The sequence below is a fragment of the Nematolebias whitei genome, chromosome 1, assembly GCF_014905685.2.
Source record: "Nematolebias whitei isolate Nwh7 chromosome 1, NemWhi1, whole genome shotgun sequence".
Classification (NCBI taxonomy): Eukaryota; Metazoa; Chordata; class Actinopteri; order Cyprinodontiformes; family Rivulidae; genus Nematolebias; species Nematolebias whitei.
Window position 1 is genome coordinate 24508613 of NC_056498.1, and position 24037 is coordinate 24532649.

At 39.5% G+C, this 24037-nt stretch overlaps 2 protein-coding genes across 2 annotated transcripts in view; one reads left to right on the top strand and one right to left on the bottom strand.

The window, feature by feature from the left end:
- Positions 1-1437: 1437 nt before the first annotated feature.
- Positions 1438-13006, bottom strand: LOC119416084 (cytosolic beta-glucosidase-like). Its single transcript, XM_037683265.1, has 5 exons — positions 12952-13006; positions 7598-7822; positions 5539-6341; positions 2971-3094; positions 1438-1643 (listed from the first exon to the last, which is right to left on the bottom strand). The coding sequence occupies exons 1-5, from the start codon at positions 13004-13006 to the stop codon at positions 1438-1440; spliced, it is 1413 nt and encodes a 470-aa protein (XP_037539193.1).
- A 2481-nt stretch (positions 13007-15487) lies between these two features.
- The window catches only part of adgra3 (adhesion G protein-coupled receptor A3), a 39902-nt gene continuing 31352 nt past the window's right edge, over positions 15488-24037 (top strand). Inside the window, exon 1 of the mRNA XM_037675958.1 lies at positions 15488-16380. Within this exon, the coding sequence (XP_037531886.1) occupies positions 16181-16380 (200 nt within the window). The 5' untranslated portion in view covers positions 15488-16180. The remainder of the gene's footprint in view (positions 16381-24037) is intronic.

Here is a 24037-nt window from a genome sequence, read left to right on the forward strand (position 1 = left end):
GAGGGAGTTTTTCCTTTCCACTGTCGCCTTTATGCTTGCTCAAGATGAGAGTCTGCGATAGAGTTATATTCAAAGCAGTCTGCTCCTCAGATAAATAATGTTATTAACTTTTTATCTATATGAATGATTCTGTTCAGTGCCCTGAGATGACTTCTGTTGTGACTTGGCGCTATATAAATAAACTGAATTGAATTATAAGACATATGGTTTTGGAAAAATATATGCAAACTATTTTTGGTTTTATTGTCAACTTAACAAAATTATAAAAAATTAGTCACTTCAGTATTACTGCCAAGTTACTGCTACAACGTAGTCACTTTTTTTGCACAAAGAACATCTTCAAGTGCATTTCATGCTGTTAAAATTGTGAATAAGGTCTAAAAAAAACTGTTATTTTGCCTTAACTAATACTTTTTTAGATTGTACTTTACTTACTTTGTACTTTTATTTAAAACTCCACTTGAAACCCTCAAGAGAGGTGTTATCATTGGTTGCAGGTACACTTTTAATCCACATGGAGGCAGAAGGAACAGGTCCAATAACTACTGTAGGTAGGTCACCTCCTGATAAGGAAGTTACTTTTTGTAACATTTCTGTGATTTTACAGCAAGTGACTTCAGCTGTGTTTTGTCAACTATTTTGTATTCTTTGGATAAAGATGATTAAAGTCTGAAAAGGGCTTATTAACCTTTTTCCAGTTTTTATAATAATGTAATTATTTTGAAACTCCTATTCCGTGGTTCATAAGATATTTTTACTTCTTAAATTCCAGACCAATTTTTCTTATCAGGCCTCTTTTGATGGCAACTCTGAAGTCTTTGATGCGGTCATTTCAAGAGGGGCATGCCATATTTAACACGACTAAGAAGACGTGCACTGTGGGTTAGGTGTGTCACCAGAAAGTGTCTGTTCCTTTTCTCAGTTGAATTACCACAAATCATATTTTGATATTAACTTCACCTTGGATTTATACCTCATTAAATGTTCACAGCCTCAGAGTTAAAATGTCCAGTCAGCTTCAAACAGTTTTAATATTGTGCCATATTTTTGCACTTTAACTTCAAATTCATCATTGTACATGCATGCATGCATAAAAGGAATGGTTTGAACTTTTGAAGGGGTGTTCTCCACAAAATACTACTTCAAACAAAAACCAAACAATCCCTCCAAGTAGAAGGCAAACTCTCAATAATTCTTAGAAGGGATGGGATGTTTGACAAAATTTCAGACAACTATATCACAAAATAATACACTCACTTCAGTTTCTACTGTAAATCTATAAATGATGAATACTGGGATGATAGCAGCTTAAAAGTGGGTGATCAGTGACATAATGACAGATATATTACACTCTAATTTGTGAGCTTTTAATAAAGTTGCATCAGTTGTACAGTTCTCATTTTCATCACACTCTGACATAGACTTGACCAAATGTTCTCATTGGGTTTGCCCAGACTTTTGGTGTTTTGAGATGATCTTCGCAAATTCCTGCCCATACAGGTACATGGTTCGACTCAGCTTGGCATCAGAGAAGTCCACGTGGAACAGCCCGAAACGAACACTGAATCCATCAGCCCATTCGAAGTTGTCCATCAGTGACCAAGCAAAATATCCATGGACCTTGACTCCATCTTCCTGCATAGCTGAGCACAACAAAAAAACAGAAGGGTGGGTTAAAATCTATGTGTGTTCACCAAACAGAATATTTCTCCTTTTATTATGGTTAAAGTCGTCTTGTGAATCCATGACAGTAATTATGACATGAGAATAACAATGTCGTTGGAAAGTGCTTCAATCACAACACAAGAGTCCCTCAATACTTTGCAGTTCAACTTTCGCGGACTCATTCGTTCACGGGTTTTCAACGTATGATTGTACACATTGTTTCCCGGTGGCCTGGCCCACTCAGTGTTTGCCGAGGGGCCCCCTCCTTTCTCTTTCTGAGGCAGATCTGTGCAGACAGCCTGAGAAAAAGAAAGAAGGGGGTGGGGTCCATCTTTCCCCATCGCTGCTGTGGGAGCTTCAGTGAAGCGGATACCAGAGTGAGCAGCATGGATTGTTTATTTAAAATAATCAAGTGCGACCTGAGCCGAGCCTTAACCCGAACCGAGCCCGTCCGCCCCCGGGCACCAATTAGCTCAGTAACCGTAGCATCAGTGTGTCTGCTCTCTTTGGCTGTGCTTCTATTAGAGCGTTTAGACTCTAAATGTGAGTTTATAACATTGCAAGAATGTGGGAAGGGTTTCTAAAGTTGTAAAATATATATACTAAAATAAATATGTTGTCTGGAACATAACCTCTGCAATAAGTGAGGGACTACTGTATACTACATATTAGCTTATAAACAAATAACAAAAAAAATCTAAGAACATATCAATCTACCTCTATATATGCATTTAGGAAGACTTCTTAGGCCATCTTGTTAGGTTAGGTTCATTTGTCATATGCAAAAACAACAAAAGGTCAACAGTGCAATGAAATGCTTAGGAAGAGAAGAACCATCTCGACTCGGCAAACAACAAAAAAATAAAACAAACAAACCAAAAAAAAAATAAATAAATACCAAAGCATGCAGCAAAAAAATACTAAAAACATACTAAAAATACTCCTAAAATACTAAAAACAAGGTGCCAAAGTTGAAAAATAAGTACATCTACAGTGTGGTTCGGATAGCAGTGAGGTTCTTTCAACTGCGTGGTTCTGTTCTGTTAGCGGCGTGGTCTTATTAGCAGCTTAGCAGGTCTTGTTAGCAGGTCCTGCTAGCAGATTGATGGTAATAAGGACCACAGCAGCTGCCCTCACAGACCGTAGTCCAGAACCGGGTCCGGCAGACAGAGAACATCCAAGGTTTCCCCGCAGAACCGAACGGGTCCGTAGAGTTCGGTCAGGAAGATGAAGGATCTTGTTAGCATTAGCAGCGTTTGCAGCAGATTAAAAAAAACCAACCATTTTTAGTTTCCCTGGTATTACCTTTAGCCACTTCCAAGATGGTGTTGCTGGAAAACTCACAACGTTGAACATCCTCCATCTGCAGAGGCCCCATCTGAGAGAAGCCATTCTCTGTAATGTAGACTGTTGGGTCATTGAAGGTGTCCTGGGAAGTCACAAAGGAAATGTTTTTGTCAAACAGGGTATCATGGTTGTCAGACATTCAGAGCAGAGACAGATTGGTCTACAACGTTCTATTTAGCTTTATTTTAAGGCACTTGCTACAAACTAATGGACCACAACAAGTTACAACAGGAGGAAATGGTTTGTTTGCGAACACGTTTTGATAAAGTAACTGTTTCATACAATGTGACAGAGCTAATGATGCGTCAACGTGTTTCTAAAAGGTGTCTACAATAGATTACTGAAAATAAAATAAATGGAAAGACACTAAAGAAATGTCAGACGGGTTCTCTTTGTGTGACTGAATGTTGTTCATCATGAGAAGAAAAAATAAAATTTTAAGGGATGTAAACGAAGTCAGAAGAAAAACAATGGAGACCCAGAGATGCTAGGTCAAAAGGTAAAAAGTTAATTCTCTTTTCTTCTGAAAAGGAACAGCAACAAAGCTGTGAGGACAAGAGTCAACAGAAGTGGCTAGTTTGAGGGAGGAAATCTATCTGAGGAGAGGATTAGAGCAAAAGGTGAGAAGATCATGCAAACAAGCTGAGACAATATTCCTAACTCAGGAGGGTTTCCGTAAATGATTGTCAAAGTTAGTTGTTAAAAAAAGGGGGGGTAAAAAAATATTTGCTGTTTTTAAACTGTAAAAAAACCTAATGAGTTTTCACATTAACCCCAAATAATTACAAACCGGATTCCAAAATAGTTGGGACACTAAACAAACTGTGAATAAAAACTGAATGCAATGATGTGGAGATGGCAAATGTAATGAGAGGACAAGGATAGCCTAAGTTGTTATCAACGCTCCGTTCAGAAGCCTGCATCACTGATGGTATGGGGTTGCATGAGCGCTTGTGGCAGGGGCAGCTTGCATGTCTGGAAAGGCACTATTAATGCAGAGAACTATGTTCAGGTTCTCGAACAACATATGCTCCCACCTAGACGTCATCTCTTTCAGGGAAGACCCTGCATTTTTCAACACGATAATGCCAGACCACATTCTGCAGCAATCACAACATCATGGCTAAGTAGGAAAAGGATCCGGGTACTGAAATGGCCAGCCTGCAGTCCAGATCTTTCACCTATGGAGAACATTTGGCGCATCATAAAGAGGAAGGTGCGACAAAGAAGGCCCAAGATGATTGAAAAGTTAGAGGCCTGGATTAGACATGAATGGGGGAGCATTCCTATTTCTAAACTTGAAAAACTGGTCTCCTCTGTCCCCAGACGTCTGTTGAGTGTTGTAAGAAGAAGGGGGGATGTCACACAGTGGTAAAAATAGACTTGCCCCAACTTTTTTGGGATTTGTTGACGCCATGAAATTTGGAAACAACAGATTTTTCCCTTAAAATGATACATTCTCTCAGTTTAAACTTTTGATCTGTGATTTGTGTTCTATTCTGAATAAAATATTAGATGTTGGCACCTCCACATCATTGCATTCAGTTTTTATTCACAATTTGTTTAGTGTCCCAACTTTTTTGGAATCCGGTTTGTAATTATAGATGTAGAAATTGGTTTAGAAGCATCCATCCATTATCTTTACCCACTTCTTCATTTTTGGGTCGCGGGGGTCACTGGTGCCCATATCTTTTCATTCAGTCAACCTTTATTTAGACAGGTTGTTCCCAATGAGCCTCGGGAACTCGTTTACAAGAGACTGTGAAGTTAATGATGTCCAGTTAACCAGTGAATACAGGGTGCAATAGTGGGTACAGTAGTTACAGCCAGTTATGAATCTTAGTGCACCATGATAGACAGCATCCAACATCTGCAGGGTGCTTATAGGAGCGTTCATGTAAATAATGTCAACGTAGTCAATGGAGGGAAGGTTAGTTGCAGTTACAAGGCATTTCCTAGCATTCAGAGTTAGACAGGATCTATATCGGAAAAAGAAACCCAGTTTAACTTTCAGTTTCCTTACTAGGTTTTCCACATGAAGCTTAAAAGAGAGATATGAGTCCACCAAGATACCCAAATATTTGTAGGAACTGACAAACTCAATAGGGGCACCATTTGAGGATAAAATCAGAGGAAGAACTGCTGGGATCAACCTCCTGTTTGAAAAAAAGCATCTCTTTGGTTTTGTCGGCATTTAGGACAAGTTTGAGATGGAACAAATCAGAATGGATGATGTTGAAAGCGGATTGTAAAAGCGGAAAAGCCATAGCAACAGTTTTAGCTCGACAATAAACAACTGTATCATCAGCATAGAAATGTAAGGATGCATAAGGGATGGTCTGACCTACATTACCTATGTAGATTGTAAAGAGGGTGGGTCCTAATACTGAGCCTTGTGGTACACCATTGTTGACTGTTAAATAACTGGAGGAAATACCATTAAAAATAAATGCAAAATCATGCATTTTGACCATTATTACAGCTTTAAGATAGACAGAAGAATAAGAACAAAGTGAAAATGTTTACCTTCATATATTTCAAAAGTTTCCTTAAGCCATAGGGCACCACAGCCAGCCAGGACACGCCACAAATGGGCCAGGATGGATCTATAAACTCCAAGGCATCTCGGTCACTCTTCATACACAACGTTTGCTCAGCATCTCCCCCTGCTTTGACTTTTCGGGACGTATAGTAGTTTAGTGCGAAGAAGTCTGCTGTTCCCAAAATGGTTGGATCATCCTTTGAGAAACTGGGAAGTCTTGGGGGACCGCTGTATCCCAGCTTCTTGCTTCGATGTTCAATGGCAGATCTCATAATTTCTGGATAATCTCCAGTGACAAACACCGGCCAAGCGAACCACCCCAGTGTGAATGCAAGATCTCGTTCGGTAGCGGTGATGTCTTCATTAGAGTCAGGATTTAACGGCTCAAGCCAGTCGCTGTTGAGGGCCAATGACACAGCACCCCTCTGCGTGGCTCTGTACTCGGAGTCGTAGCTGTGCCACGCCATGGCGTGAGCTCGCAGCAAGTTGTGCCCAACCTGGTAGGCAGAAATGCCTTTTTCTTTTACCCCTGGAGCATGGATGCCATCTTCATATCCTAGTTTGGCAAATGTTAGTGGCTCGTTGATTGTGAGCCAGAGTTTGACCCGATCCCCAAACGTCTGGAAGCAAAACTTGGCATAGTTGTCAAAAAGTGTTGCTATCCCTGGTGACTTCCAGCCCCCCAGGTCTTCTAGAACTTGAGGCAGGTCAAAGTGGTATAGAGTGACCATTGGTGATACATGACAGGCCAGCAGATCATCAATCACCCTGTTATAGTACTGCACACCTGTTGGTACAGAAAATTACAAGTTGAGAAGAACACTAAAATCATAAAAAACCCAACCAAAGACTAGGTTTGCAATTGTGTATTTAGCTAGGTGCCCTATGTTCAAAGGTATAATGCCATTGTTCTAACATGCAACATTGTTTTTGTGTTGTCTTTATTGATTAAACTTTCTAGAAAAATGGCAATTTTCTGCTTACCAAAGAAATGTATAATATCACTATCTAAAATCATTAAAATGCAAGCTAAAAGTAGGGAGTGGTAGCACAGAGGTTACTGAAAGTTAGCCTGGTATTAGGAGATCACAGGATTCAAATCCTTCAACCGACACAAAACATTTGGGTGGGAAACACCTACATCTGCCTCTACCCTCATTTGTCCTCACTACATGCACTTGAGCAACCCAAGTAGCATACCCTACAGCTAATCTTCATGTGTCTTAGACATTCATTTATTTTATTTAACCTTTATTTATACAGGTAGTCTCATTGAGTCACCACGACTCGTTTTCAAGAGAGATCTGTTTGAGAGCAGATGGTGGGGTTAAGAGCCTTGAGCGGGGCAAATGAGGGTGGAGGCAGGTGTGGGTGTTTCACCTTTCTCATTCACATTTTGATGTTGTCGTTACGGGGAGCCGAACCGGCAACCTTCTGATCACAGTCCCACCTTTTCCAACCTCTGTGCCACCACATCCAACCTAGCAGCCCTTTGCCTCACAAAATTATTAAATGAATAAATAAAATTAGAGAAAGGCTAGCTACAAGCTGAAAATAGTGAAACTGTAGATTAACTAAACAAAACGCTGAGTAAAATTAGCAAACTGTTAACTTCCATCTAAAGCAGCAAAAAAGTAAAAAGGGTAGCTAAAAACTTAAAGTAGCAAGAGCCTATCTAAAAGCTACAATTAGCAAAAGAAGCTATCCAAATGTATCAAAAGTCTAGCTCAAAGCTACAAGTAACAGAAGGCTAGCATAAGAAGACAAAAAAGAGCAAGTGTGCTGAAATGATTTCAATATATATATATATTTATTTATTTTTGTTTGTTTGTTTTGTTTTGTTTGTTTATTTGTTTGTTTAAGGAGTTGAAGAAACCCCAAATTATTATCTGGGAAAAACATCTGCAATAAAAATTACAAAAAACAAAAGTCAGAGCATCCACCTCTTGATTGCGCTTTGATAACTGATCGGCTAAAATGGCACAGAGTAGTTGAAAAATGTATGGAATAGTTGAAACATTTGTGAATGTGAGAAAGAGGTACTTTTGTGATTGACGTTTCGTGTCGTCCCGTCAGGTAAGAGGCGGGCCCATGAGAAAGACAGCCGATAGTGCGTCAGTCCGAGCTGCTGGATACACTCCAGGTCTTTCTCCCACAGCTCGTAACTGTTACAGGCCACATCTCCATTCTGGTCCTCGAACACTCGTCCTTTCTCGTGACTAAATGTGTCCCAGATACTCGGTCCCTTCCCGTCTGCCTGCCATCCACCTGAACCAGAACAAAAAAAAGTTGTTAAACCTGAAATGTTTGTAACAGGTGTTTATGGTATTACTTGTGTCTGAGTGCATGTTCTGTACCACAAAACATCTCATCAACCACTGGATGGAAAATAATCAAAGCGTTGCTTGAATGTTTGTTAACTCTTTATAATTTTCTATATTTCTGCATACATTTGACCTCAAACATCATCAGATTTTCACACAAGTCCTAAAAGTAGATCCCATCCCACCTCAATCTGTAGCTCCTTTTGACCATTTGAACCCATCACTCTATCTTCTCTAGAGCAGGTCATGTGCAGCTTGAAACCTTCTGGCTCCCCCTTTGATGTGGCCCCCCTCGACTACTAAAGGAGGTGTTTCCAACTCTAGGTCCGTCCATTCTTGCCATAGTAAACAGTAGTTTATCCACTGGCGTGGTGCCAAAATCCTTTAAACATGCTGCTGTCCAGCCTCTCCTGAAAAAAACAAACCTTGACCCCTCAGTCGTTTCCAACTACCGGCCTGTCTCCAAACTCCCATTTGTTTCTAAAGTACTGGAGAAAATAGTCGAGTCCCAGTTGAAGTATTTCCTGGAGGATCACTCCATCTTAGAGCTTTTCCAATCTGGCTTTAAACCTCTCCACAGCACTGAAACTGCCCTGCTGAAGGTCTTTAACGACATCTTTAGATTCACAGATACCGGTGATTCTGTGCTGCTTGTCCTGTTGGACCTCACAGCTGCCTTTGACACCATCGACCATGAGATCCTCATTGCTAGGTTGGAGCAGTGAGTGGGCGTCACAGGATCAGCCCTCAATTGGTTCAGAGCTTACCTCACTGACAGATCCTTTTGTGTCTCCATCAAGGATTTTAGTTCTGCAGATGCAGAGCTTAAATGGGGGGTTCTGCAGGGGTCCATACTGGGTCCCCTCCTATTCTCTTTATACCTGCTGCCGCTTGGTGCCATTTTTCGGAAACACAACATGCCCTTCCACTTCTATGCCGATGATTGTCAAATTTACTTCCCCCTAAGACACAATGGTACATGCTCTGTTCAACCGCTGCTCGACTGCCTGGCTGACATCAGGGACTGGATGGCTTTAAACTTCTTAAGTTTCAATGAAAAGAAGTCTGAAGTCATGTTGTTCCCTCCCAATGACACGATCACAAACCACTGCATCGACCTTTTCGCTCTAACCCTGTCAGAAAAACAAAGTGTCACTAATCTGGGTGTGATAATGACCCTTCCCTGAAGCTTAACGATCATGTAAACATGATCGTTAAATCATGCTTCTTCCAACTGAGGCGGCTGTCTAAACTGAAGCCCATATTGTCCAAAAATAACCTGGAGACAGTAATACATGCATTCATTACATCTAGGCTTGATTACCGCAATTCACTCCTGTTTGGTATCAGTCAAACCTCCAATGCACGACTACAACTGGTCCAGAATGCAGCAGCCCGGTTTTTAACCAGTACAAGCAAAAGAGAGCACATTACACCAGTTTTGGCCTCACTGCACTGGTTACCGGTTCACTTTCGAATCCAGTTCAAAATACTCATGTATGTCTACAAATCACTGAACAGTGTCGCCCCCCCATCTCCCTGATCTGCTACAACCGTATGTCCCACCACATTCCCTGAGGTCAGCTGACCAGTTGCTCCTCACAGTTCCAGGAACTCGTCTTAAGCGCAGAGGTGACAGGGCCTTCTCTGTAGCAGGACCAAGACTCTGGAACGAGTTACCTCTGCTTGTCAGACAGGCCCCCTCCCTCTCGGTTTTCAAGTCCCGTTTAAAAACTCACAACTATTCAATACCTTTCAACACAAGATGATCTGTGTTTTGATCCTGTATGCTCCACACTGGTTTGTCGTCATTATCTGCATCGTTTTTTTTGTCTATATTCTGATTTACCTCATTTTGTATTTTGCTTTGTGTGTTACCTGTTGTTTTGTCTGTACAGCACTTTGGTTGGCTTTGTAGCTGTTTTAAGTGCTTTATAAATAAAGTGGTATGGTATGGTGGTATGGTATACACAGAACCCAGTTAAACAAATGAGACAAAAAATTATACTTGGTCATTTATTTATTGAGGAAAATGATCCAATATTAGATATTTGTGAGTGGTAAAAGTATGTGAACCTCTAGGATTAGCAGTTAATTTGAAGGTGAAATTAGAGTTGGGCGTTTTCATTCAATGGGATGATGATCAGGTGTGAGTGGACACCCTGTTTGATTTAAAGAACAGGGATCTATCAAAGTCTGATCTTCACAACATATTTGTGGACGTGGATCATGGCAGGAACAAAGGAGATTTCTGAGGAGCTCAGAAAAAGTTGTTGATGCTCATCAGGCTGAAAAATGTTACAAACATATGTAAAGAGTTTGGACTCCACCAATCCACAGTCAGACAGATTGTGAACAAATGGAAGAAATTCAAGACCATTGTTACCCTCCCCAGGAGTAGTGGACCAACAAAGCTCACTCCAAGAACAAGAAGTGTAATAGTTGGCGAGGTCACAAGGACCCAGGCTAACTTCTAAACAACTGAAGGTCTCTCTCACATTGTTAATGTTGATGTTCATGAGTCCACCATCAGGAGAACACTGAACAACAATGGTGTTCATGGCAGGGTTGAAGGAGAAAGCCACTGCTCTCCAAAAAGAACATTGCTGCTCAACTGCAGTTTGCTGAAGATCACGTGGACAAGAAGAGTGTTGGAAGAATGTTTTGTGGACGGATGAGACCAAAATAGAACTTTTTGGTTAAAATGAAAAGTGTTCTGTTTGGAGAAAGGAAAACTCTGCATTCCTGCATACGAACCTTATCCCATCTGTGAAACATGGTGGTGGTAGTTTCATGGTTCGGACCTGTTTTGCTGCATCTGGGCCAGGACGGCTTGTCATCATTGATGGAACAGTGAATTCTGAATTATATCAGAGAATTCTAAAGGAAAATGTCAGAACATCTGTCCATGAACTGAAGCTCAAGAGAAGGTGGGTCATGCACATAAAAGACAATGACCATAAGCACACAAGTGGTTCTACCAAAGAATGGTTCAAGAAGAATAAAGTTCATGATTTGGAATGGCCACGTCAAAGTCCTGACCTTAATCCAATCCAGATGTTGTGGAAGGATCTGAAGCAGCAGTTAATGTGAGGAAACCACCAACATCCAGAGTTGAAGCTGTTCTGTACGGAAGAACAGGCTGGAAACGTTTAGTTGCAGTTATTGTTCTAGAATTGCGCCGCTCAAGATGGCTGCATGTTGGAGCAGCTCTGTTATTTTCATTCTGAGATTTTGCTTTTGGAAACTTTAATTCCTCTTTTTCTGGATGTAAAGCACATTTTTGGATGATTATTTCCTCTGGTATCAGATGTTGTGCAGCTGGAAGGAGTTTTATTGAAACTTTTTTAGTCTTGGACATTTGTTATGATGTGTAACCATGGCAACAAGGCAGTTTTCTACAACCAACAGCAGCTGATCAACATCTCAAAAGCTCAAGTAATATCTCAACTACAGCACCAAATGAGCTGAAAAGGATGTTCTGTGGATGCATTCTCATCTACCTGCCAGCTGTGCTCGAGTGCCTGACCACTGAGATCCTGGAACTAGCAGGAAACATGGCTCACGACAGTTGAAGGACAGGATCGTCCCTCGGCACCTACAGTTGGCTGTCCGCAGCGACGAGGAGCTCGGCAGACTGCTGGGAGGAGTGGCCATCGCTCTGGGAGGAGTTCTGCCTGGCATTCGGGCGGTCCTACAGCCCGGGGAAACCAAGAGGCAGACGAATCTGGGCGGACGGATCGGACGGAATCTGCAGCCAGTTTCTTAGGATCTACTGTGGGAGGGACCTTTACAAGAGATCCTTCCTGTCTACAGCCATCAGTATCTATAACATCACTTAATGAAACGAGGATAACGAGTCACAACAACAAATAATTTCCCTTTGGGATTAATAAAGTATTTTTGAATTGAATTGAATTGAATTGCTGGGTGTCACACCAGATACTTCTACCACTCACAAATATGTAAAATCGGATCATTTTCCTCAATAAATAAATAAAAGACCAAGTATAATATTTTGTCTCATTTGTTTAACTGGGTTCTCTTTAGCTACTTTTAGGTCTTGTGTGAAAATCTGATGATGTTTTAGGTCAAAGAGTTCACAAACATTCAAGCACCACTGTTCATCTACATGTCATTAACTCCGGATTCATTTACACCTGGTTCTGTATCTTTGGCCTCATCATGGAATGGGTTTTCGTTAAAGCTCTGTCATGAAAGTCGGCAGTCAAGGAATGCTCGGTCTTTATTTGTTACAGAATTTGTGCAGGCAGGTTCAGCTTGGTTACAGGTGATATGATCTCTGTCCTACGTTGTAACTATACTGGTTTGGTTTCCTTTGGGAAAGGCGCCTCACCTGTCTTCCCATAATGAATGTGCTTCCACTTGTTTTAGTTCTGCTTTGTAATTTGACTAAGCCCGGTCACACCGGCTCTGATCACAGACACACGGTGGGTTCTGCTGTTCCAGAACTCCCTCGAGTTGTCTTTTTTGTTGAGACTTTGTTTTACACAAAGACAATATTAACGACACAAAAACACAATGCAATAAAAATTGTGAAAATCAGGCAAAGTCTTTTGAAAGGCCAACAAATGCCACTCAATACCATTTTTTTAAGTTTACAAGCAAGCCTGGCAGCACATGAACATATCACCATCTTTCCTGCCAAACTAGGATCACTTCATGTTGCACAAATGATGGAGTTATAAGTAAAACAGAGTTAAAATAATGTTTGTGCTTTCTAAATTCATTTGGCTGTGGCAGCCATCTTGACTTGGATTGTTTCCAAAAGTTAATCATTTCTAGAGAGGCACCCAAACATTGCCTTCTGAAAGGTTTATTGAAATTTGATCAGCTGTTTGTGAGATATTTTGCTAACAGACTGACTTGATTGACTCCAACAGGTACTCAAATGCTTTACATTGCATATTGCGTTTGTAGTTGTTATTGTTATAGGTAATTAGTTTGCATTAATGCACTGGTTACAACAGCCGCAATAAGACAATTTTTTAAACAGATGTTGCTGGTATTGATGTAAAAAAGTATTCAACCATGTCTCGTGCCTGTATTTACCTTCGATTTGATAAGCGGAAGTAGACGCTCCCCAAGCAAAGTCAGAAGGAAACATGTTTTATGGGCACAACCAACTCGTGCTTCTCTTGTGTTCGTTGGTTTGTTTTGTGCTTTAACTTTTTGTTGCTGAACGCGCCCCAAATTTTGCGGCCTCCTGGGCGTGGCCTAAATGTCACGTGCTGCGCTTTATCCAATAGGACACTCTGTTTATGTAAGGCTTTTGTGCTGCATCGTGGTATAAAGTTTATTCATTTAAAAAAAGTACAAAACAATTCCATAACAATATAAAAAAAAGATACAAAAGATTTAAAATGAAAGGCAGCAGAAAGAAGAAAAAATCTTATTATATCTGCCCCTTTTTTCAAACAATTATTTCAATCATAATTCAAAAAGCGTTCAATACAAAATCAATTCAATCATAATAATTTTCAAGTAACAGAACAAAATGAATAACTCTTTCTAATTTTTCTAATTCTAATACAAAACACACACTAAGCTACTTCATATATACTTTTTTAACAATTCAGCTTTGATCTTTTTCTTAAATGTGCACATTGACTTGGCATTTTTAACATCACTCTCTTGTTTCTTTAAGACCTTTTATGACACATTTTCACTGAATTGCACTGAGTTGTTGGGCAAAATCAACAGGTATGTTTTTATTATTAGATTTCAGTTATTTCTTTATTATTGTGTGCCTTTTTTTAAACGCTGTTTTGGTATTATTATTATCACGTTGCCAATGTTTTTGCCATACAATTAATTTTGCTGCATTAATAGTGATGCATTGCTGCAACAAAGTGCACACTTTTTTTTCTAAACACTATTGTTTTGCTTACTGCGTAACACACATAACATAAAACAAGCAAAACCCTGTTTTTTTGCATAATCAATCAATCAACCTTTATTTAGACAGGTAAATCCAAAGGGCATCTTTCAGTGCATTCCACACACTAATCAATAAGGAAATTAGACTTAAAACCCTGTTCTTTCTCTATGCCTTATCTAATAAATTCTGGATAGTATTTTTTTTAGACTTTTTATACATTTCTTGCATTGCTGGGGCTGTTAGTTTTTGGTTGCAGGTACACTTTTAGCCCACATGGAGGCAGAAGGAACAGATAATAAAGTTCCTTGGACTTTTTTTTGGTTCCTTTTTGTAGCATTTCTGTGATTTTGCAGCAAGTGACATCAGATTAATCTGTTTAGTTAACTTTTTTTGCTTGCTCGGGGCAAAGAAAATTATTATTATAATCTGAAAAGGACATATTAATATATTTCTATTTTATATAATTTAATTATGTTGCAGTTCCAGTTTAAAAAGTTAGTAGATTTTAGGTAAACGTCATAATTCATACGTGATGTAGATTTTTAGAAAGTAGTAGATAAGAATCCAATGAACTACTGCTCACTTTTTATTACTCATTACAGATAAACATTATAAATCTGTTTTAACAGGAAAAAATACACGTGAATGACTTTTTAGAGAAATAAGAAAAAAAGTTAAGTTTATGTAAAATTTCAGAAATGATGACAGAAAATTTGAACACTGTTTTTATTTTTGCAGAGTGTGACTCATTTGACTTGAACAAAAAATTAGATGGTTAATGACCAGTGATAAAAATAAGCGGTTTTAAAATCAAAACATCAATTTGAAAGTTTAGATTTTTTTTTTTAAGTTTAGAATGTTCATTTAGTAACTGTACAGTGGGCCTTTATAGAAGTGTCTATACTAGAGCAGCTAGTCAACAAGAGGAACTGCTCTAAACACTGTCTGACATTTTGTTTGCTGCTGTGAAGTTATTAATGATGATTGAGTTAAATCAAAAAGGTTGCAAGCACCTTACAGATGTTGGACGCTGTCTATCTCAGTGTGTTAAGATTCACAACTGGCTGTAACTACCGTACCCATCACTGCACCCTGCATTCATTGGTCAATTCAATTGTTCATCATTAACTTCACGCAGACTGTCTCACTGGTACATTTTCATCTTTAAATCACTTCTTGGTCTGTTGCCTTCATACATCTCCTCCTGCATGTCATGTTGTCAGTGCAGCGCCAGCTACAGCATGCACTCTCAAGACATAATTACCTGAAGTGTCCCATCCCATCAGTGCGGACCAAACTTGGCAAAAGGGCCTTTTCTTACTCCACTCCTGTAACCTGGAACACCTTGCAAAAAGATCTGAAGTTGTGGACTTTGACCTTTTTAAGGGATTTTAAACAACTGTTAAGTTCATTGCAAAAAAACAACACAGACATGTTCCAGTGAGACAAACCTGTATATAATGGTTGAATTAATAATAAAAAAAAATTGACTACATAGCGTGTTTGAGATATCCTCTGTGTTTTTGACCAAAAAAATATCTTTAGATCCTTCAGATTAATTTTCTACTTCAGTAAATAAAATCCAAAACAAAAGTCAAATGCACCAAACTGGTTCTGTAATTTAATTTATCGAATACTGTTGATGGTACGGTTTTATTTTGAAAAACAAACCGGATATGGTTTGGAATTCCAACTGGCCTTGGTGACATAATTCAGCGCAACATCGGGACAGATTGACAAAGAGGGTAGGCTACTCAATTCTGGACTGGAGACTAGTTTAATATGTTTTTTAGGACATTTCGTAACAGTTAAAAATATCTCCAACTACTAAAGTTACGAACTGATACATTTTTTTCCCGTGTTTTTAAGATTTCGAAGCACGGCTTTAGCCGGGAAAGTTCTTTTGTTTTCGGGTTTCATGTGAAAGTAATTTCCTGCGACTGTTCGGTGGATAATGCGCCCCTGACTCATTTATTGCGTTTAGTTAGTACGCTGTATTTGGGAGTTAAAGTAAACATGTGAAGACAAAAAAAAAAAAAAAGAGCCAGAAGGCATTTCCTGAAGTTTGGAGCTGATAACCTGGAATGAGTTCAGCCGCCTCCTGGGAAAAGGAGACGACAGTCCGAGCTGCGGAAGCTAACAGAGGCTCCCACTAACTGGAACTGGGGCTAGGTTTGGGGGATTCCTGCTAGTTTTCGTGAATAAACGTTATCACGACCGTGGATTGAGAATTATAAATGAGTCGTTTGCCAAACAAAGGAGGACACGGTCGTGTTGAGAGAAATGGAGGAAGGATCACTTGAACACGCTGAGATTTCGTCTTCTGGCTGTTTTTCATGGCTTTGAGCTAACCCTGTTCCGTCCTCTGTAAATGCTGCAGCAGCGGTGGACAGTTTCACAATGACGCTGCGGTTGTTGGTGTTTTCACTGCTGCTGTTGCTCAGAGGCTCCGCGGCACAGCAGTCCGCCTGCAAAACGTCGGACGAGCGGTCGAGAAGCGGGGGGAGAAGCCCGCCGTCCGACAGGAAGGTGGTCTGCAGCAACATGGAGCTCGAACAGGTGCTACCCCCGGACTTCTTCCCGAACAGAACCGTCACCCTGTGAGTACAAATCAGCAGCTCATCATCCATGCAAACATGAGCCGAGACGTGTTTTTAAAAGATGCTCTTTGCAAAGAATGAAATGAAACATACCTGTATGAAATGTTGAGGTCTGAAAGAGTTTGCGCCAGTAGTTTTCTGAAATGCAGGTCCACACTCAATGTAAACAAAGCTGAAATGTCCTGATGCATGCTCACTAATCCAGGTAATCCAGGTAGAAAAATCTAACCAAGTTCAGTCCTCTCCTCTGGATGGATAAAAAAAATAAATAGTTGAAACGTCAGTCTGAGGAGCTGCACTGAACTCAGTCTTATAAATGACACCTTCTCGTAGGTCGTTTTCACACTTGGCTCGATTGGAGACCAAAATTCGGTACAGTTGTTTACATTTTCAGCTGGTGCGTTCGCATTCACACTGCACTGAATCAATTGAATCAACCTGTCCCCCCCCCCCCCCCTCGCCTGTGGTGGTGCTGCTCCAAGAACTACTGAAGGAAACGACACGAAAACTTCTGAAGAAGACGCTGAGCACGAGGGAGAAGACCATGGAGAATGTTGTTATTCACACAAGGCGGCTGAGACGGCTCCGTATGAGAAATGCACGTTTGTTTTGGTTGTATTTACACAGAATGCCCTGCGCTGTAGTCCACTTCCTGCTTTTGGAGCGGTTTCTGGTCCGCTTGCATTCACACACTGCATTCGAGCCGCGCCAGAGTTCACTTTGACCGAACAGAGACCTAGGTATTTAGGTGGATCAGAGATCACTTTTTTTTGGTTCATATCAGAGTTCGATTGCGCATTCACACGAAACGAACCGGACTTTCTAGGCAAACGGACTAGAGTTTGATTAAAGCAGACTTAACAGGGCTGGTGTGAATGCACCCATAGTGGATCAACCAGTTTGTTGTTGATATCCAAAACTAGCTGTTCACGTGATAAAGGAGGACCATCAGCTTAACAACCGATTGTTAGTGCTCTGATGACCGCTTGCTATTCACAGAGGACTGAGTGATACTAATAACAGCATTGTAAGTAGACCCGTCACAATAACAAATTTTGCTGGGTGTCTCAGAAATTATTGTGATAAACGATAATATTGTTTGAAATTTGACAATAATTTAGTAATTGTCAAATTTAGGAAGAAATGTTTTTTTATTTGTTTTGCGTGTAGCACCGTTTTCGACCACTGGATGGCTGTTTAAGATGTTTGAACCGAAGGATGGATAGTGAGGGAGCGAGCAGCGTGTCTCTTTAAGAAGGTTAAGAATACAACTAAAATGGATTTTGGATTTACAATGGATAAAAGGAAAGGGAGGGGTCAGTGAAGAGCACCGGAGTTGAGCTTTTTGTCATCCAGTGTCTTCAGTAGAAAGAGACACGAAGAAACGATAAAGCCGATAAATGAAAATGAGGTAGATAATTTTGATTTATCATGCGATTAATTGATTTATTGTTTATTGCGACAGGCCTAATTGTAAGAGGGGGACAATTGGACACGGAGGCCTCCGCCCCTGTTTAATTAATTAACGTTCATCATTAAATGTACAGGTTGTATACAAGTATCCAACCATGATGGCAGGTGTCCGGTATGACTAGTTTCTGGTACGGTAATGGGAACTATGTATTGACCTACATTAGCTGTGGGTGATACAGCAAAATTTGGTATCAGTCAGATACCAAAGACAAGATACCAAAAACACCACCAGCCTGATAAAGAAAGCTCATCAGAGACTCTACTTTCTCAGGTGGCTGAGACGAGCTGGTCTGGGAAGCTCAGTCCTCACCTCCTTCTACAGGTGTGCAGTGGAGAGCATCCTGTGCTCCAGCATCAACGTGTGGCATGGAGGCTGCACAGCTGCAGAAAGAAAAGCTTTGCAGAGAGTGGTGGAGGCTGCACAGAAGTGTGTTGGAGTCAGACTCCCCACCATCACAGACATCTAGACCTCGAGATGTAGGAGGAGGATCACCTGCATCATGAAGGACCCCACTCACCCAGCACACACACTTTTTACCCCACTCTCCTCAGGAAGGAGGTTGAGAAACATTAAGTGTAGAGCCACTAGACTGAGGAACAGCTTCTACCCTGAGGCTGTTAGACTCATGAATCTCTAACCAGAATAATCACTGTGAAAAACCATATCATGTTGCTGCTGATCTGTTTCATGTTGCTGCTGATCTGTTTCAATGTTGCTGTGTTCATGCGTGCTCATCTGCTTACACAGACTCATGTTCATGTTTGTGCTGATGTTCGACGTAATTTAAAAAAAAAAATTTATGTTATGAGTGTTTAGTGTATATTTAGTTGATGTTTTTCTTAGTTCATGTCTTGGATCTTTTTACTGTTTTTCTTTTACATTTTATTGTTGGATGCAACTGGGACCCTGTGTACATAATTTCGCTCCACCACATGTACCACATGAGATGTGAATGACAATAAATAAACTCTGACTGTGATACCAAAGCAGTTTAAGTAAAAAAAAAAAAAAAATGTAATCAGTGTTGTTGTAGGGAAGATGATTGCGTCGTCACAATTAGATGACCACTCGACTCAAAACTAGGGATGCACCGATTTAAGTTCCGATCCGATCCCGATCCCTAAATCTGGAATATCGGCTGATACTGCCCTGATATCATCATCATTATTGATTTTATATGAGGCTGTAATAACCTCCTCTCTATAGGCAAGTACATTTTGTACAAATATATGCATGTCCAAAAAGGCAACATGAGGTAAGTTTTATTAATGTTGGATACGTTTCAAAGTTAGAATTAAATCCTGCTAACACAAAACTTGTTAGTTTTTTTTCTCTCCTAGCTTTAAAGTGGATATTAAAGTGATTAGATGGCTTCAAACATCTGCTAAGTTCATGGCATACACCAACACAGACATGTTCATGTTTTTAGTATTTTACATCGCTTTATAAAGTAGCTGTTTTGTTATATATATATATATATATATATATATATATATATATATATATATTTTATATATATTTTTTCTTGTATTTTTCAATTCATATGCTTTTTATTATTATCTACTGTTGTACTGATAAATAACTCCTGGAGGGTAAACTATATCTTGGTTGCAAGTATCAAGCTGTGACATCCTTCGTTTATTTTACAGCTGATAGCGATTGGTCATTAATTACGATGAAGTTTAGCAACTTCTCGGTAAACATTCGAGCTCTGTGGCTTCAGCGGACTGTTATTCTCATTCAGTTCGGAGAAGGCAGTCTGATTTCAGTCAGCTGCGCTCAGTCTGCCCGTCTCGACGGAAGCCACAGAGCTCGAATGTCCAACGTAAAACTAACTTTACCGTGGTTTAATGTGGCGCTATGGCTCTGCAGATATTGCACGTTGCTGTCTTGTTTTGTGATGTTTCTAGTGTAAAATACTTCCACACAGCAGACATGTTTCGATAAAAATTTGGTTAGCCGTTAGCCACAGTGCTACTGCACGTTTCAGTTGGCTGCAAACTATGAACTGGATTCCCTGAATGTGAGGCGGGTCTTGTTACTCTGGGTTCATGAGACACGCCTCTGTTCAGGAAATCCATTCCATACTTTGAAGCCAACGTGCATCATGGATCGGAAATCTCTGCAGGTTGGATTGGAAAAATCCAATACGTAAATTATGCTGCCGGTATCGGAGCCCAATACCGGATCGGATCGGCCCCGTCCCTACTCAAAACCTGCTGGTGGGTAGAAAGACAAAGTACACTGTTTGTTTTAAATATGATCACACGCTTCTTCACATATTTGAATATGGTCCAATCCTGCGTTGTGGCTGGATGCGCACAATGGTGGGAAAACAAAAAAACAAAATCAGATTTCCTGGCAGCATATACCAGTGGTGTGGCCTACGTGATACTCAGGCATACGGAGTGTACCCACTAGAAAAGCTTAAGAATTTCAGTAAACCCACTTAAAGTGCCCAATGATACATAACACATCATTAGGCACGTGTCATTGATACGTTAAACACAGTTAAACGCTTCTGTAACAATCTTATCGGTATGCAGCGCTTTGCTTTGATACTGTTTGATAAATTCTATAACATGTTTTTAATGCAAAGCCAACTGTTGTACAAAGTTTGTTGTTCATTTATTCAAATACAAGCATCAGAGAAATTTGAAAATGTTCAATACGCTTAAAAATCTAAATAAATTGACGATTACATTGTACTGACCAGTGTACTTTGGTTTCTAAGCACAGTATACGCACTACAAATATGAAGACTACACTGCCATATACCAAATGACAGATAGGCAAAGTAAGTACTAGCTTTTGGTGATCAACAGAAAGGGTTGGATTCTGAAGAATGAGGGTCATGTACGTATGTGGTGCTCAGTTCCTATCAGGTAAATTTGATTTGTGCTTTCAGACGGACGATCTGTCTCCTATAAGCAGGTACAGCTCACGTTATCCTCGATACACACTGATCTGAAGTGATCCTGTAAAAAGAAATAAACAATACAGTAGTCTCAAAATGTCTAACCTGTTTTTGTTAGGGAATAGCTGGGAGCACAACAGAAAATTATCCTGCTGAATTTATTTGACTTCAACAATCTGACCAATTTACAGGAAACTGATTCCCCAAGATTGTGGTGGTTCAAGATTTGTGGATGGGGTGTAGTAAGAGAAAGACTTCTAAAATTCTGATTCTATTTTATACTTGCTACCATTCAGTGTAAGGAGGAGGTTTTCACTTTTGAATGAGTAATACACATGACACCATGTCTGCGTGGTATTTCTGAAAGCCTTCAGGATATAAGTTAAGCCTTATGGGGTTTTAAAACCAGAATGTAATGTAGACTCTGATGGGATTAGATTCACTTTCAGCTATTAACACCACCCTTGAGTGAGCCTTGTGGCGTTATATTCTTAATGAATAAGGCTTTATACCTATTTTTGCTTCAGTTATATTTAGGAGAACTGCTCTTCTCTTTGTACTAAAGTAATAATGGTGAATTCTTGAAACACCATTACAGATGCACATTTGACAATGATGTAGACTGTTTTTAATTCTACATTCAAGTCGACGTGATAAATCTGATTTGGGTCCTGGTCACCTGCAAATGTATAGAAATTTAAATCTTTGTATCCAAGTTTGTTTTTCTTGTTTATTTTTTTGATGAGGGTTTGAATTTAGCCTTTAGCTCCGAGAGACAAATCGGGTTTCTGGGTACTGTTTGCATAATTGTGCGAGTGACTATTTCTGTGTAGCTGTTTAAGTTTCAACCTGCACATCAATGCCTACATGAATGACTACACTTTCTTTACTCATCCAGCTCATGTTTCTTAATATGGAGCTTGTTATTAGGTGCAATTAAAATCTTATTCAAAGGAGCAGATAAGTTCTCTGCTGAGTAAGGATGGATTAATTTCAGGAAGATAGTCGGTCTCAGGCTGTAGAGTTCTGTTAACCTAACTAGTTTAACAGTGCAAACTTAGAATCTGTTATTATTATTATGATTTTGGGACTTGTTTCCTTAAAGATGTGCATATAAAACTGTTTCTCTTGGGTCTAAAAAAGTTAAATCTGGTCCTCTGGACATTCAAAAAAAACAAAAAAAAACAAAGCAAAACAACAAAAAAAACCATTTTGTTTTCAACAACATTTCAACAAAAAAACTACATTTTTTTGTTGTTGTTGCTTTGTTTTTTTTTTTTTGAATGTCCAGAGGACCAGATTTAACTTTTTTAGATTTTTCTACCTGGATTATTGAGCATGCATCAGGATGTTTCTCTTGGGATTTCACATTCTAAATCTGATTAAATGTGATCTCAACCATATTTTTTTTTACATTGTCTAGAGTAGACTAATCCAAACGTCTCGTTACTCATTTTTTTGTTTTCTTCCTTTTTGTCATGCTGTGGCTCTTTGAAGTTGTTGTGTAATGAGAACATAGGTGCCGGCTGTCATGCATGCCCTAAAAGGATTTATTTTTGGTCTTATCCAGACACACTATGGTGTAAATCTGTGGTTCTCAAACATTTTGGCCTCTGACCTGAAAAATAACAAAGTCAAACATTTGCAACCCCAAATATCCTTGTGACTATTGTTTTTATGTTTTATAACTATCATAGTGTTTATAAAGTGTAAAACATTATTTTGTAGTTATGTTTTATTTCTTGAGATCATCTCAGGACCTCTGCTAGGTGGTGCTAGGACCTCCGCTAGGCTAAAAATAACAGAAAATCCAATTTAATGAGTCCCACACCAGTGTTATGATTGGCTTCACATTGAAGGTTTTCCATGTTTGCCGCTATCCATCCACGTTGTGTAGGATGTAGCTGGGCCAGCATACAGTGGAAACGAGAAGGGGGTTCATAGGAAACAGAAGCACCTCAACTATTGAACCACTATGAAGTGTTTATCCCAGTACAGTTCAATGGTAAAGAAATTTTAAGTTCAAGTAGAACAAGTTTTTTTTTTTTTTTTTTTTTATAACCTGGCTTAAGTCAGAAATGTATTCAAAAACCTACTGAAGAGGTACAGATTTTCATACCTACCAGTTTTAACATAAAAGCCTCTTGAGCAGAAAGAATGTGTTGAAAGAGTATCGTTTTGTTCTTAAAGCAACACACTTCTGGGGGAGGTGAGTAGTGTCTCGTCATTTTATCTATCTCTCAGGATAAGATATGGTAAGACGAATAAATTAGGACAACTTTTGCCATATTTTGTCATGTCATATTTACTCGCCAACAAGCCAAGATAAAATCTAAACTGTCCTCAAGTCTTTTAAGAGTGGTAATTTGGATTTTCAAGATGATTCTTTGGTTAACGTCATTGAGATTTATGTCATTTGTTTTAGCAGACTTGATGTGAGATTTGGTAGATCCCCGTTTCAGCATTTTCCTGGCTTGAGCTCAAGCAGATTTATGTACTGTATGCCTCAGGAGACGAGACTTCCTGCCTGAAATGTTTAAGATCTGGCTTGGAACAAACAGAATTCACAGACCGGTTCATAATCTGAAAATGTAAGCAGTTTAGCTGCAGACATCCTGAGGGTGGCAGAAATGCTGGTAGTTAAATTCCTACTATCTCTGATCAAATTCTTAGCTTCATGTTACTTATTGTTAACAGAGGTGTTGTTTCTCATTGTTAAGTCTTGTACTGACAACAGAAGAGTTTCTAATAAGCCATTGGTACAATCCTATCATAAGGAAGAGGTAGGGCCAGAGAAAAGCGTAAGCATTAGGGGTGCACCGAGTGCAGTTTTCTGACCGATCACAGATTTCTAAAAAGTCTGACCTGCCGATTCAGATTTTGGCCGATACCGATTTTGTTTTATAAGCGACACTGTTGGGTGTTATAAGGTCTCAATGCACCGTCAATTTTCCAATATTATTTTATGGAAAAACATACCCTTGAACAATATCCTAGAAACAATACAAACTTGTAACTGGCCATGAGGTGTTGCTCTGAAATATAACTTAAATTCAGACAATTGTTGTTAAAACTAATAAAATCGGTAAAATCGGTTTCTCGTGCAAGTATCGGCCGATTTCCCAAATTTAAGACAATTGGGGCCGATTTATTGGTGCATTCCTAGTAAGCATGCATAGATTGAGGGTGGAGGGTGGAACGAAGCCAAAGCAAAAGTGCATGAATTTCAGTAGATCTCTGGTTAACATAAATTATTTTTTTTGATG